Source organism: Rhinatrema bivittatum, chromosome 2, assembly GCF_901001135.1.
Source record: "Rhinatrema bivittatum chromosome 2, aRhiBiv1.1, whole genome shotgun sequence".
NCBI lineage: Eukaryota > Metazoa > Chordata > Amphibia > Gymnophiona > Rhinatrematidae > Rhinatrema > Rhinatrema bivittatum.
In genome coordinates, this window is record NC_042616.1 from 38361645 (window position 1) to 38378543 (window position 16899).

Here is a 16899-nt window from a genome sequence, read left to right on the forward strand (position 1 = left end):
GAAATGGCAGAAATATTAAACGAATACTTCAGTTTGGTGCTCACTAAAGAAGACCCCGGAGAAGGACCGACGCTAGTTAACAAGAAACTGGAGGGAAGTGGAATGGATGAAACTCCATTTATGGAAGAGAATGTATGGGAAGAGCTGGGGAAACTGAAAGTGGACAAAGCCATGGGGCCTGATGAGGTTCATCCCAGGATACTGAGGGAGCTCAGAGATGTGCTGGCGGCTCCGCTGTGTGACCTGTTCAATAGATCCCTGGAAACGGGAGTGGTGTTGAGTGATTGGAGAAGAGCGATGGTGGTCCCGCTTCACAAAAGTGGGAGCAGAGAGGAGGCTGGAAACTACAAGCAATAAGCTTCACCTCGGTGGTGGGAAAAGTATTGGAGTCGCTGCTGAAGAAAAGAATAGTGAACTATCTACAAGCAGCAGAATTGCTGGACCAGAGGCAGCATGGTTTCACCAAGGGAAGGTCCTGTCAGACGAATCTGATCGACTTTTTTGATTGGGTGACTAAGGAATTGGATCGAGGAAGAGCGCTCAATGTCATCTACTTGGATTTTAGCAAAGCTTTTGTTACAGTCCCACACAGGAGGCTTGTGAATAAAATGAGAAGCTTGGGAGTGAGTGCCAAGGTTGTGGCCTGGATAGCAAACTGGTTGAAGGACAGAAGACAATGTGTGATGGTAAATGGAACTTTCTCTAAAGAGAGAGCGGTGATGAGCAGAGTGCCGCAAGGGTCAGTGTTGGGACAGGTCCTGTTCAATATCTTTGTGAATGACATCGTGGATGGGACTTGCGGATGATACTAAGATCTGCAACAGAGTAGACACGCCGGAAGGAGTGAAGAGAATGAGACGGGATTTAAGAAAGCTGGAAGACTGGTCGAAGATATGGCAGCTGAGATTCAATGCTAAGAAATGCAGAGTCATGCACATGGGGTGTGGAAATCCGAAAGAAATGTATTCGATGGGGGGTGAAGAGCTGCTGTGCACGGAGCAGGAAAGAGACCTTGGGGTGATGGTGTCTAACGATCTGAAGTTGGCGAAACAATGTGACAAGGCGATAGCTAAAGCCAGAAGAATGCTGGGCTGCATAGAGAGAAGAATATCAAGTAAGAAAAGAGAAGTGATGATGCCCTTGTACAGGTCCTTGGTGAAGCCTCACCTGGAGTACTGTGCTCAGTTCTGGAGACCGTATCTCTGAAGGGACAGAGACAGGATGGAGGCGGTCCAGAGAAGGGCGATCAAAAAGGTGGATGGTCTTCATCGAATGACTTATGAGGAGAGATTGAAGAATCTAAATATGTATACCTTGGAGGAAAAGAGGAGCAGGGGTGATATGATACAGACTTTCAGATACTTGAAAGGTTTTAATGATCCAAAGTCAACGACAAACCTTTTCCGTTGGAAAAAAGTCAGCAGACCCAGGATTCATGATTTAAAACTCCAAGGAGGAAGACTCAGAATCAATGTCAGGAAGTATTTCTTCACAGAGAGGGTGGTGGATGCCTAGAACGCCCTTCCGGAGGAAATGGTGAAGACAAAAACTGTGAAGGATTTCAAAGGGGTGTGGGGTAAACATTGTGGATCCATAAAGCCTAGAGGATGGGAATGAAAAGAAGAGGCGTGGGGGTGGCTTGCGGGAATGACGGCTACAACCTGGTGATTAATACCCTTATTCAATAAACGTTCACATGGTTAATGCGACTCCAACAATGCTCTATGCTTCAACGGCAAGAGGAAATGTGGAAAAGAGGACTTGCATTCAGGCAACAACCAACAAGGCTGCACAGTCTGGGTAAACAAATAAGCATGGGAGTAGCTTGCTTATTGCGGTGGTTACCACCCCTAATCAATTAAGCCTGATACTTCACTTTGAATGCATATCCAGAGCAGCTCACTGTTTCAATGGCAGGGGGGAATGAAGAAATAGGATTTACATTCAGACAACAATCAACACGGACTGAATTGCACAGTCTGGTTAAACAAATAAATGTGGGAGTAGCTTGCTTGTTGAGGCGGTTACTACCCTAAATCAATCAAGCCTGATACTTCACCTTGAAAGCAAGCATACCACAAAGGGAATGAAGAGTAGAATCCAGGGAATTGTATGATGCAGTCCGAAGAACTCCCACACACACACATCAGTTTACTTGAATGGGGTGTGTGTGTGTATATATTTTATTTTACTTTACCTCTATTAGATTGCAACCACAGAGGACCAGACTTAAGTGTTAATTTATCTTATAGCCGATATACTTAAAGTAGACATGACTTATCACAACCACTAAGTAATATTTAATATGGAACTATGTTACAGTATTTGATGGCACCTGTTTAGTTAATATAATTCAACACATTTAAGTTTGAAATTGTGTGCCTTATTGTGAACCGTTGTGACGGCAACTAGCTTAACGACGGTATAGAAAAGATTTTAAATAAATTAAATAAATATCCAGTGTGGCGCTCTGCTTCAGCAGCAGGAGGGGAATGAGGAAAAGAGGATTTACATCCAGACAACATCTAACAAGGCATTGATCTGAGCAGTATGAGTACACAAACATCGGGGTAATTTCTCGTTACGAAGGTTACTACCCTCAAACATTAAGCCTTATACTTCACTTTGATGCTGCTCCAACACTGCTCTCTGCATCAATGGCGGGGGTGGAAGGAAATTGGAATCAAAAAGTTACCAATAAGGGCCCTGAACTCAGCGGTCGGGGTAACAGAAAGGTATGGGAAAATAAGTGTGAGAACTTGCTGGGCAGACTGGATGGGCCTGTTGGTCTTCTGCCATCATTTCTATGCTTCTATGTTCTTTCCCAATTCCCTGTAGAACCACTTTGGGTTCTCCCTGAATATTTCAATTTGGTGCCTCTCTACTACTTTCTTCATTTCTCCACAATTGTGTCAGTCTAATTTATTTTCAGTTTATTCCTGGAGAATATGGCTTGAATGTCTTTTTCCGTTCATGCAGCATATTTAAGGTTGCTGTTTTGGACTTTTCTTGTTTTTTTGTATGTCTTTGGTCCTTTGAGTTATGCATCTATAAGTGATACCTTTGCACATAATTTAATTTTTCCTTCTATGCACTTTTTCAATGAGTGATTGAATGATTACATTTTTCCTATTATTTCCTTGTTAGTAGGATTCTCTCACTAATTATCTTTGTTACACAATATTGTATCCTATTAATGCCTGGGATATCAATATGGCTCCTTTATATGGTTTATAGACTTATTTATTCCACTTATCAAGCTTTTTACTTTGGGAGTCAGGTTTAACTTAGGTGATCTTTTCCTCTCCTGGATCCAGCAGACATACTGCATCATCCTTCTTCATGGAAATCAAGAACTCTAATGCTATCTCTGCAATCTCCTGGTCTATTTCCAGTCTTTCCTCCTTGCTCTGCTTTCTGGCTTGATTTAACTGCTTGGAAACCTATTTTGATCCTGACTGCTCGGTCTTCTGGATCCCTTACTGTCTTTCCTCTTCATTTTGTTTCCTGGTGTGACTTACATTGCTCTCATCTTCCTGTGTTAGATCGTTTGCTAATATTTCAGCTGCTTTGGTTGTTTAAGCACCATGGTTCTGGTGCCATCTGATTGCTCAGACACCTATATTCTGGCACTTTTTAGCTTTGTGGCAACCTTTTGTTTCATACTTCCTGGCTGCTCAGTGTCTTGTTTCCTTTCTTCTGGTTGTTTTGGCATCTTTGATCTGATATTCTTTCATTGCTCAACTGCCTTTGTCGTGACACTCCCTGTCCTCTTGGCCATCTTTGCTACAGCGCTCCCTAGCTTATCAGCTGCCTTTGTTTTGCAGCTTAGTTACCTTTATTGTAGCACTCCTTGGCTTCTCGGTAGCCCATGCTGTGGTGGACCTTGGACTCTGATCTATCTTTCTGCTCTGTGTGGATTCTCTGTTGGCTCCTGGAGTTGTGTCTTCTCAATTAAGCTTTTACCCACACTAGTACAAGTAAATATTTTCAGTCTGGTGTGGAATATTTTGCGGATGCTGAGAGATTGCAGATGACTAAAGCTTTTGCCACATTCAGTACACGTAAATGGTCTCTCTCAGGGCAGTGTCTCCATATGGGTTTTTGTGCATACCTTGAAAGGAATGAACGTCATTCATAAGCCAGGGTATGTTGGGAAGGATCTCAGTCTGTCAATTTTACTGCTGTTGTACTAAAGAGAGCCTCCTTCTGGAGTTCATAAGGTGTAATCCTTAAAGTAACACATCAAGGGGTTCTTCTTAATCAAACCAGTGGCACCCAATATAAATAGGACTATTTCTGTATCTTTCTGCCAAATTTTCTTGGTCTCTGATTGTATCTCTTGGTAGTTAAAGAACTTTGCATTCACCATACAATCCACAGAATAGTCACTGGGTACTGACTCATCTAACAATGCTCTTTCTTGTGTTTTTCTCCTTCAACCAATATCTGGTTTTCTAGAATTGATTTTCCTATCAGTTGGAATAGGAATATCTCAAGTGATCACAACTTCTTTATTCTCTTCTATTCTGTTAGGGTTGTGTTCCCATTGTTTGTTTGGTACATCAATGTTATGTTTACATCTTTCCAATGAATAAGCTGTGTCATCTTCTTGTGCCTTTTTGTATAGAGGCCTTCTGTCATTAGCATGTTACATCCAGAGATGAAATGTATAACTTCTTCCACTTCATTCTCCAATATGGATTCTCTGGTGGGCTGTGAGTTCATCCTTCAGACTAAAGCTTCTTCCACATTAAGTACACATCTATGGTTTCATGCCAGTGTGGATTCTCTGGTGGATTGTTACAGCCTGCTTGCTACTGAAGCTTTTATTACATACAAAACATTTAAATAGTTTCATTCGAGTGTGGCTTCTTTGGTGGGCTATGAGGTGTGCTTTCACACTAAAGCTTTTAGCACACTCAGTACATGTAAATGGTTTTACACCAGTGTGGATTCTCTGGTGGACATTGAGAGATTGCTTGCGATTGAAGCTTTTGCTACACACTGTACATATAAACGTTTTCATTCCAGTGTGTATTCTCTGGTGAATTTTGAGGCTTGCCTGGAGACTAAAACTTTTACTGCACTCTGTACATGTAAATGGTTTAACACCAGTATGGATTCTCTCATGATAGGCAAGATATCTCTTTCGACTGAAGTTTTTACTACAAATAGTACATGTAAATGGTTTCACTCCAGTGTGAATTCTCTGGTGGGCTGTGAGGTTTCCCTTCAGACTAAAGCTTTTACCGCACTCAGTACATGTAAATGGTTTCACACCAGTGTGGGTGTTCTGGTGGATTTTGAGAGAATGCTTGTGACTAAAGCTTTTTTCACATACAGTACATATAAATGGTTTCACACCTGTGTGGATTCTTTGGTGTACTGTGAGGCGTGCTTTCAGACTAAAGCCTTTACCGCACTCAGTGCATGTAAACGGTTTCACACCAGTGTGGTTTCTCTGATGAATTGTGAGAACTTGCTTGTGACTGAAGGTTTTGCCACACACAGTACACATAAATGGTTTAACTCCAGCATGGATTCTCTGATGGTTTGTGAGCTTTGCCTTCTGAAGGAAACTTTTATTACATTCAGTACATGAAAATGGTTTAAATTCTGTATGGCTTCTCTTGTGGATAACAAGCGATGACATGTGACTGAAGCTTTTGCTACACTCAGTACACGTAAAGGGTTTCTGTCCTGTGTGGATTCTCTGGTGATTCTTAAATTGTGTTTTATTAATAAAGCTTTTACCACACTCAGTACATGTAAATTGTTTCTGCCTTGTGTGGACTCTCTGGTGGATAGTGAGATATTGCATATGATTGAAGCTTCTACCACACTCAATACATGCAAATGGTTTAACGCCAGTGTGGAGTCTCTGGTGGGCTGTGAGACATACCTGCTGACTAAAGCTTGTACCACACTCAGTACATACAAATGGCTTCACAGCAGTATGGATTCTCTGATGGACTGTGAGAACTCGCTTGCGACTAAAACTTTTACCACACACAGTACAGGTAAAGGGTTTCTCTCCAGTGTGGATTCTCCGGTGGGCTGTGAGCTGTGCTTTCAGACTAAAGCTTTTACCACATTCGGTACATGTAAATGGTTTCAAACCAGTATGGTTTCTCTGGTGGAGTGTGAGAGCTTCCTTGCGACTGAAATTTTTACCACAAACAGTACATGTAAATGGCTTCTCTCCAGTGTGAATTCTCCAGTGGGTTGTGAGGTGTGACTTCCGACTCAAGCTTTTACCACACTCAGTACATGTAAACGGTTTTTCTCCAGTATGGATTCTCTGGTGGATTGTAAGAGAATGCTTGTGAGTAAAGCTTTGATCACATTCAGCACATGTGAATGGTTTCTCTCCAGTGTGAACTCTCTGGTGGCGTGTGAGAGTTTGTTTGTGGCTAAAGTTTTTACCACATTCAGTACATATAAACTGTTTCTTTGCTGTGTGGATTCTCTGGTAAATTGCAATTTGTTCCATCTGACTAAAGCTTTTACCAATTACAGTACATTTTAATTGTCTGCCTCCTCTGTGGATGTTCTGGTGTTGTGAGAGTTCTGCCTTCCTAATGAAGGGTTTTTCAAATTGCGTAGAAAAGAATATTTCACCAGTATGGGTTTTTGTATTTTTTGGAAATACTTTCCTCTCACAGACAATTTTATTGCATTCATTCCTTGAATTTTGTCTCTCGCCTTGGTGGAATTTTGGGTCTCTTGTAAGGTTTTCTTTCTGATTGAAATTTTTGTCACTAACCATAAATAAAACAGTTCTCTCTTCTGAACTACTTTTCTTGTATTTTGTGAGGTTTGCTTCATTAATAAAGTCTTTCCTATATTCTGCATTTGTACACAGTCTTTCTACTTTGCTTATTTTGTGGTGGTGTATTAATTTTCTCTTCCTACTGAAACCTTTCCCACACTCAGAACATGTGCAAGTTGTCTCTCTTGTGCATGTTTTCTGTTGTGTCTTTAGTTCTTCCTTCTGACTGAAGATTTTCCCACAGTTTGCAGATGTAGATGGTCTCTCTTCAGTGTGAGATCTCTGCTCTGATTTCAGAGTTACAGGATCTTTGTGGAGTATCCCACATACATCACATACACAGCTTCCTTCTGTTGTCCAGTTTATCTCCTTTTCCTCTATATGTGCGATATTTCTTGCACTTTGCTTAGTCAGAGCCAAGGCTCCTGTTGGATTTCTTTGCTTCTTTTCTATGATCGATTGACTCCTGCACTTTTTTCCCCATTCAGAAGTGGAAGAAGTCTCCTCTACATCTCCTTCTGATATCATGTTCCCTTCTGGATTCTCACGGAGCTCCCAGTGATGTGTCTCTGGATTATTGTTTCTGGAATCATCATTTTCTAGATAAAAAAAAAAAAGAGTAAACATTGGGCATTACTGTTAAAGGACAGTTTAATGAGTTCAGTAATACAATAACACTTGCTTTTTCTTGTTGTGTTATTGCTATTTTCCTGAAGAGGACAAAATGTAAATGTTTTGCAAGCATTATGTCATAATATTGATCTGTAACACTGTGTTCTGTCTACGTGCATGTGAAAGAAGGACAGAATGGAGAAATTTTACTTTACCTGATAATTTCCTTTCCTTGTATCCATCCAGACCAGTACAGACAGGTGGGTGATAATCCCCAACCAGCAAATGGATACAGAGAATAACAGGTTTGCTGTCATCAGCCCATTTAAGATTCCGTGCTGTGCTCAGCCTGCCAGTATTCTATGTAGCAAGCTAAAACGAAACCAGAACCAAAGGGCTTCCAGGAAATAATCAGAAAGATATAACGAGAAAGCTAACAATAGAAACCAGATGGGAGAAATTTTAACTGATTACCTACCTGAACAATGAAAGTATGGCTCCATTAGTCTTGGCCCTGATTAACATCTCTTTGTGTGGGCCCCTGAAAAACAATGCAACACAGGCATGCAGCAGAATAGAAATTGGCAGTCAGGGAGGGTTTCTGGACTGGTCTGGCTGGATTCAAGGAAAGGAAATAAGGAAAAGTAAATTTCTCCTTCCTCATCAATCAGCCAGACCAGTCCAGATGTGTGGGGAGTACCTAAGTTTTTCCCTTAAGTGGACAGGACTGCCAACGGCGTCCTCAGCACTCCTGAGCCAGAAGCTGCCTCCTGCCCTAGCGCAAACATTCAGCTTACAATGTTAAGAAAAGAAATGCAAAGATGACCAAGTCGCCGTTTTGCAAGTATCTACCGGTGACACTAAACAAAGCTCTGCCCAAGATGCCACCTGTGCCCTCACAGAGTGTGTCTTCAATCTCTTGGGCAGAGGCAAATCCTTATCAACATAGGTAGCACATATTTTCTTGGTCTAAGAAAATTCCTACATCCTCCAGAATTTCGGACTGACCTCCAGGCATCTATCTTCCCCATCTTAGACTACTGCAACAGCCTCTATATATTGGTCTTCTTTCCTCCGCAATCCGTCCCATGTAGATTTTGCTGAACTCAGCTGCACGTCTCATCTCAGGTACAAAACATTTTGATCACATCACTCCAATTCTTATTGAACTGCATTGGCTATCTATTCCTGGGCAAACACTATTCTCAAGTTTTATCAACCAGTTCACACTCTTCACTCGTCACAACATTGCCTCCTTGATGTTCCTTCCCCAAAAGTCGCTTGTCTGCACACAACTCACGAATGTTCTCTCTCTGTAGCAGGACCCAATTTCTGGAATTCTTTACCTCTAGAAATTTGACAGTGCGAATCTGTTAAAACACTTAGGTCTCTCCTCAACACTTTTTTATTTCAATCAAGTTATTTTTAATTATTTTACCTGACTGTTTTCGTATTCAGTTTTATGTTATTTGTTTTTAATGAGTATATTTTAGTCAATATGTTTTTTGATCTTTTATTGTTTATGTCATTACTGTTCATCGCCTAGACCTTTTTGTGATTAGGTGATTTATAAATTTAAATAAATCTAAATCTAATCCTTACTCCGTTGAGCTAATAAAGGTTTAGATGCTGACCACTGAACACCACAAAGAGATGATCTGACTTTCTAAAGTCATTAATCACCTTCAAGTACCAAAACAAGCCTCTTTGCACATCTAAGAGATGCATCAAACTATACTCCATTCCATAAACATTTTTCCAGAAGTAGGGTAGAATAACTACCCGATGCAAATGGAATGTGCAAACCACCTTGGGAAGAAAAGAAGGAACTGTTTGAATAGGGACTGCCTCATCAAAAAAACTAAAGAAAGACTCTCTAGAAGACAGAGCTTGGATTTCCAAGATATGCTGTGCAGAACAAATTGTCACAAGAAACACCGGCTTCATAGTCGGCAACTGAATCAACGCCTCTTCCACAGGCTCAAATAGTTTACCGGTGAGAAACCTCAAAATCAGATTCAGATGCCAAGCTGGAACCAGCTCTCTCACAGGACAAACATGCTTCACTCTACACAGAAACATAGACTCATTCAGATGACAAGCCACTGACACGACCTCTATAACAAGCTATAGCTACAACTTACACTTTCAGAGAGTTCAGGGCTAAACCCTTATTTAAACCCTGCTGCAGGAATTTAAAAAAAATCAGCAGAATCAAGGTTATTTTAGCTGACACGACACTCCTTGCACACCAGAGATCAAAATCCTTCCAGACTCTACCATAAACCAAGGAAGATGAAGCTTTCCTGGCCTGCAAAAAAATCACTCACTATTCCTTGTGAATAGCCTCTGCTGACTAAACAAGCCCTCTCAAGGGCCAGGCTGTAAGACAAAACTGAGACAGATCCTCGAATTACTGGGCCCTTGACTCATAATATGACTGGATTGCCATCCAGCATCCTTATCAGATCCACATACCAAGGGCATCTTGGCCAATCAGGTGGCAGCAAAATCACAAGACCCCAATGCTTGGAGATTTTCTGTAAAAACCTGCCTATCAAAAAGCCATAGAGGAAATGCATAAAACAGGCTTTCCAATGGCCACCTCTGAATTAGGTTAAACAGACCTGATGATCCCAGCTCTTTTCTCCAACTAAAAGTTGTTCACCTTAAGTGTTAGCACAAGAAACCACTGAACCCATCACTAGTCTTCCCCATTTGCCTATTATCAAAGAAAGGAAAATGAGGTCTTACCTGCTTATTTTCGTTCCTGAAGTACCACAGATCAGTCCAGACAAGTGGGTTTTGCATCCCTACCAGTAGATGGAGGCAGAGAACCAAAAGGTTTGAGGCACAACTACATAACCTAGAGTGCCACCTGCAGTTCCTCAGTATTGATCTGTACCCAAGCCAGATTAGAGATCAACACCCCAACTATTAGGAACATTATGGGGAAAACACTGAACTCGAATAATAGGCCAACCCCTGAACCTAGCATAACCACCAGAAGTCCAAGGGAAAACCAAATGAACCAAGCTATCTACCAAATACCCGAAGTAACACAGACTTGCCACCAAGGTCTTGAGCAAAAAGTACACTGGGATGGGTCTCTAGATTGATCTGTGGTACTTCAGGAACGAAAATTAGCAGGTAAGAACCAATGTTCCTTTCCTGTTCATACCCCAGATCAGTCTAGACAAGTGGGATGTACCAAAGCACCCCTAAACTGGTGGGTCCGTGAAAGACCCCTGTATAACACACTCTCGCCAAAAGTTGCTTCCCCCGGAGCCTGAATATCCAACCGGTAATGGCGAGAAAAAGTGTGCAAAGACGACCACGTCACTGCTCTACAAATCTCCTGTGGTGAAACCAACTGACACTCGGCCCAAGAAGCCACCTGCGCTCTGATAGAGTGCACATGCAATCCATCCGGAACCTGCTTTCCTTTGCAAATGTAGGCCCAAACAATAGCTTCCTTCAGCCAACGTGCTATTGGGACCTTGGAGGCTTTGCAACCCTTTCTTGCTCCTCCAAATATCACGAAAAAGTGATCCGACTGTTGAAAACTGTTGGTGACTAAGATATCACCACAGAACCCAACGAACATCCAAAAGATGGAGCTCCCTGGACTCCGCCGATTCATCCAACTAATTCGGGAAAGCAGGCAGCTCTACTGACTGATTCAAATGGAAGGCCGAAACCACCTTAAGCAAGAACAATGGAACCATACGCAAAGAAACCTCCCCATTTGCCTATTATGTTCAGCTCAGAAAGGGCTTTCTATAGGACAAAGCTTGCAACTCCGAAATCCTCCGAGCTGAACAAATTGCCACCAGATAAACTATCTTCAGAGTGAGATCCTTCAACGATGCCTTTTTCAACAGCTCAAATGGAGGACCACAAAGCACCCGTAATACTAAATTCAAACTCCACGCCGGGCACAACTTACACACCGGCGGCCACAGATTCTTAACCCCCTTGAGAAACCTCACTACATCAGAGCGCGAGGCCAACAACTTCCCTTGCAACCTGCCTCAAAGACAAGCCAAGGCCATGGCCACCACCTGAACCCGCAGCGAATTGTAAGCCAGACCCTTCGAAAGGCCGTGCTGCAGAAACGACAACACCTGAGGAATATCCACCCGCAACGGGTCAACAATTTTCTCTACGCACTATTTGTCAAACACTCGCCACAGCTGAACATAAGCCATTGACGTGACCAGTCGCCTGGCTGATGCTCCTCTCGGATGGGAAAGCGCAGTTGCTTACCTGTAACAGGTGTTCTCCTAGGACAGAAGGATGTTAGCCCTCACATGTGTGTGACATCATCTGATGGAGCCCGGCACGGGAAACTTTGACTGGCAGACTGAGCATGCCCAGCCTGCTGCTATCCGTGCGTCCATGCAAGGTCCCCCCTTCAGTCTCGTAATATAGCAAAAAAATACGAGCGAGAAAAATAACACAAACTGAAGATGGACCCAACATCTAAGGAGGCGGGCAGGTTTCCTGAGGACAAACATCCTGCTGTCCTAGGAGAACACCTGTTACAGGTAAGCAACTGCGCTTTCTCCTAGGACAAGCAGGATGGTAGTCCTCACATTTGGGTGATTACAGAGCTCCAGACTGCTCCAGTCGACCAGAGAGGACCATAGTAGCCGAACAAGGTGCCAACGAGCACAACACAACTGCAGCACTGTGGGGAAAAATGGGGCGGTCTGGTCCCACAGAGAGCATGATAACAGACAGTTAGGTTCAGGACTGGAATAAATTGCGCAGGACAGACTGGCCAAAAGCGCTGGGCTGGCGACTGTCCCTGTCAAGGCAGTAGTGAGAACGAACATGTGGAGAGAACTCCAGGTCGCGGCTCTACAAATTTCAGCAACAGGGACCGCACGCAGATGGGCCACTGACGCCGCCATAGCCCGCACAGAGTGAGCTTTCACCCTGCCAGCCAGCTGAAGGCCTTCCTGCTCATAGCAGAAGGCAATGCAATCTGCTAGCCAGTTGGACAAGGTTTGCTTCCCCCCCTGCTGCTTCTAGTCTATTAGAGTCAAACTACACGAAAAGCTGGGAGGACTGCCTATGGGTCGCTGTACGATCCAAATAGAATACAAGCGCCTAGGGTGTGGAGAGCAGGTTCCCCTGAGTGGGAATGAGGCCTTGGAAAGAAGGTGGGAAGGATGATGGACTGGTTGATGTGGAAAGCAGTCACCACCTTAGGTAGAAATTTGGGATGTGTACACAGCACCACACGATCATGGAAGAACTTCGTGTAGGGAGCTTATGTAACCAGAGCTGGAGCTCACTGACCCTGCGAACGGAAGTGATCGCCACCAGGAACATGACTTTCCAGGTGAGGAACCTCAGGTCACAGGACTTAAGAGGCTCGAAAAGATGCTGCATTAGCCTCGCCAGAACAACGTTGAATTCCCACAGGGTAGCCTGAGGCCTAAGCAGGGGCTTTAGCTGAACGAGGCCCCGCATAAAGCTTCTGACAAGAGGCTGGACCAAAACAGGCGCACCAACAACATCCTGGTGGTAGGCACTGAGGTGCATGCGGACTAAGTTGGTTTGGAGGCCAGACTCAGACAGATGCCAGAGGTAATCCAGCAGGCGGGGGAGCGGACAGGCAAAAGGGTCCAGTCTGTGACCACCTCACCAGATGGAGAAACGCTTCCACTTCGAACTGTAAGATTTCCGAGTGGAAGGTTTCCAAGACTCAATCAAGACCTTGGACACACCCTCAGAGAGCTGCAAAGGCTGAAGGATCATATGCTCAACATCCATGCCATGAAGGCCAAGGCCCGGAGGTTCGGGTGGCGCAGGGTGCCCTGGTTCTGCGATATGAGATTGGGAGCCATCCCAGCAGGACAGGCACGCTCACTGACAGGTCCTGGAGAAGAGAGAACCACACCTGCCTTCGCCAGGAAGGTGCCACTAGGATCATGGTCCCCCCGTCCTCTTGCAGTTTCATCAGAGTTCGAGAGGAGCGGAATGGGGGGTACACGTACAGAAGGCCCTGCCCCCAGTGAAGGGAGAAGGTATCGCAGGCTGGATGGCCCTTCCCCGGAATCAGGGAGCAGAATCTGCTCACCTTGTGATTGCGGGGAGAAGCGAACAAGTCCATGTCCGGCGTGCCCCAGTGACGAAACAAGTCTGCCGCCACCGCAGGGTTCAGGGACCACTCATGTGGCTGGAAGGACCGACTGAAGTGGTCCACCAGTGTGTTTAGGTGACCCAGCAGGTAGGTGGCCCATAGATACATCTCTCTGGAAAGGACCCAATCCTAGACCTGCATTGCTTCCTGGCAAAGGAGGGACGAGCCCGTGGCGTCCTGCTTGCTGATGTACCACATCGCCACCTGGTTGTCCATTCTGATGAAGATAACCCTGGAGGACAGCCTGTCCTGGAAGGCCCACAAGGCATACTGGCTCACCCAAACCTCCAGAAAGTTTATATGGCAGCAAGCCTCGGTTGCAGTCCAGACGCTCTGAGAGTGCAGGCCGTCCGTGTGGGCCCACCCACCCCTGAGGCGAGGCATTGGTGGTGAGGGTCATCTGAGGCGGCACAGGTTGAAAAGCCCGCTCTCCAGATTGGGGAGGGCTTCCCACCAGGCCAGGGAGGAGCGGAGGGGGTCCGTGACCGTAACCAGAGCCTCCAGATCCTGGGATGCTTGCCGCCACTGGGACCGCAAGGCCCACTTAGGGTTCCTCATGCAGAGGCGGGCAAAGGGGGTCACGTGGACGGAGGCCACCATGTGGCCCAGCAGGCTGAGCAGTAGGCGGGCTGGCACCTTTTTTCTGTTGCGAACGAGGGTAGCCAGCGAGGAGAGAGTGACCACCCGGTCCTTGGGCAGGAAGGCCTTTGCCTGTGCCGTGTCCAACCTGGCGCCTATGAAGTCTAGCTGTGGAGATGGACAGAGATGTGACTAGGGGAAGTTGATGACAAATCCCAACGACTGCAAGGTCTGAACCGTCAGGGCCACTGCTTGCAAGGTCCTGGAGTGGGAGTCACTCCGGATTAGCCAATCATCCAGGTATGGAAAGACATGCACCGAGCGACGACTGAGGTAGGCAGCCACCACCGCCAAGCATTTGGTAAAGACGCGTGGGACTGATGCCAGCCCAAAGGGCAGCACTTTGTACAGAAAATGTGCCGTCCCCACCAGGAAGTGGAGACAATTGCAATATGGGCGAAAGCCTCCTTTAAGTCGTGGGAGTAAAGCCAGTCTCTTCCTTGAAGGAGCGGGATCAGCGTGCCCAGAAAGACCATTTTGAATTTTTCTCTTACAAGAAACCTGTTCAATGCCCTGAAGTCAAGAATGGGGTGCAAGCCGCCATTCCTCTTTGGAATAAGGAAGTACCTCAAGTAGAAGCCTTGGCCCTGCTGCTCGCAGGGGACCGGTTCTACTGCACCTGATTCTAGAAGGGCGGAAAGTTACGATTGAAGGATGACCTGATGTGCGGGCAAACCCCATGATGAACATGGGGGAGTGGTCTCTGGGAGCCTGTAGAAGTTCAAGTGGTAGCCCTGGCAGACAATGGAGAGGACCCAACAGTCTGCAGTGATCACTTCCCAACTGCAAGCAAAGCAAAGGAGACTGCCACCAACCAAGGGATTGAACACCAGGGGAACCGGCATCTGGCTCATGCTCCCTTGCCGCTAGTCTAAAGCCTGTAGATGGGGCCTGCTGGGGGGCTGGTTGGGTCCTCGGAGCCTGCTGCTGCCGGCCGCGACCCCTGGGACTGGTCAAAGGCGGGCAAGCATGACCGGCTGGAGGATAGTATTTTCTCGGCCGGTAAAAGGGCTTGCGAGAGCCGGGCCTGGAGGTCTTCCTGGCGGAGGAAGGACCTTCTGAGGGGCTGGCGGAGAGTTGGTGAAGAGTATCATGCTGATCTTTTAGTTGTGCCATGATCTCCTTAACCTTGTCCCCAAACAGGTTTCCCCTTGTACAGGGGAGATCTACGAGCCTGTCTTGAACCTCCAGCTGGAGTCCTGAGGCTTGACGCCAAGCCAGCCGTCTGGTGCCCACGCCCCCGGCGGCTAGGTGTGCTGCGGTTTCGAAAACATCATAGGTGGACTTCACCTCGTGCTTACCCGCTTCAAGGCCTAGTGCGGTAATGGCTGCAAGAGATTCCTGCTGCTGCTGGGGAAGGCCTTCCGCAGTCTTGGACTTGTTTCCACAGATTGCGGTCGTATTGGGTCATTTACAGCTGGGTAGGTCGCAATGTGTGCCACCAGTATGGCCCCTTGAAACATTTTTCTCCTTATGCCATCGAGTTCCCTTTGTTCGCGCCCTGGAGGGGCAGAAGTGAGAGTCCGGGAACATCTGGCTTTCTTGAGGGCGGACTCCGCAACCGCTGACTGGTGGGAGAGGTGCTGCTGTTCAAAGCCTGCTGCCCCACATAGGTGGCATCGGCCTTCCTGTTGACCAGGGACACCAACACCAGGTGTTCCCACATATTTAAATAACAGAAATGTCTTCGGTGCAATATAGAACTTGTATCCACTCTCAGAACCGGTATTGTATTAGATGCTATTTAGTTTTAGTGTTGGTGCGTAAAGGTTTAATAGTTACATCAATATTTTAATTGTATGTTATACATTATTGGATGGTCCACAGTCTGTACAGCCTGTTTTCCGTCAATACTGTTATATGGAATTTATTTTATTTAATACCTATTAATAATGTCAATTGTAAAGCCTGTTGCTAAGTTATTGTTAAATGTAAACCGCGGTGATGTATTTCTTTACGTACTGCGGTATATAAAAACCCTTAAATAAATAAATAAATAAATAAATAAATAAATAAATATGGAGGAGGAGCTCCTTAAAGATGTCATGGACAGGCACTGCCATGATTTCCTTGGGAACATCGATGAACAGGAGGACCTCCGGCATCTTATGAGGGGTATCCTCCTCAGACAGGAGCTGGAAGGGAATGGCTTCTGCCATTGCCCTTACAAAGTTGGCAAAGGACAGGTCTTTGGGCAGAGCCTGACACCGTTCCTCCAGCGGGGAAGGCTCCGAGAAGGGGTCGTCAGAGAACTCAGAGGATGAGTCTGAAGAGTCATTGCCCCATGGGTCATAAGGACCCTCCTCCTTTCTGGGCCGGGACGCCAAGGGTGGGGGCTGTGAGGGGCAGCGGGCCTGGGCCCCAAGGGTACCGATGGCATTGATAGAACCCTCGGCATCAAGGGGGGCATTGGCGGGGGCCCAGGGATCCGCTGGCAAGGGTGCCTGGTCCCCGAGGCCTCATCCTCCTTGGAGGACCCGGGAATCGGGATTGCTCCGGTGGAGAGCGTCAGTGGCCAAGGAGGCATCAAAGGACTCTCGGGCACCGGTTGTGTCGATAGGGTGCCGAGAAGGATGTCCAGACGTTCTAGCAGGGGTGCGAGCATCGATGGCGGAGGCTTGGGCACCGGTATGGGGGCCAGTGGTGCTGGCAGCTCAACACTCTGGAGCGCTTTGAGCACCACTGATTGCACCCTGCAGTCCAGCTCCTCCTGGAA

General features: G+C 46.0%; 1 protein-coding gene across 3 annotated transcripts in view; it reads right to left on the minus strand.

Annotated features, from left to right (window-relative positions):
- Positions 1-2734: 2734 nt before the first annotated feature.
- The window catches only part of LOC115083857 (zinc finger protein 271-like), a 634158-nt gene continuing 619993 nt past the window's right edge, over positions 2735-16899 (minus strand). For all 3 annotated transcript variants that reach the window (XM_029587896.1, XM_029587895.1, XM_029587897.1), the window contains exon 4: positions 2735-7374. In XM_029587896.1, coding sequence (XP_029443756.1) covers positions 4766-7374 — 2609 coding nt within the window. In that variant the 3' untranslated portion in view covers positions 2735-4765. The remainder of the gene's footprint in view (positions 7375-16899) is intronic.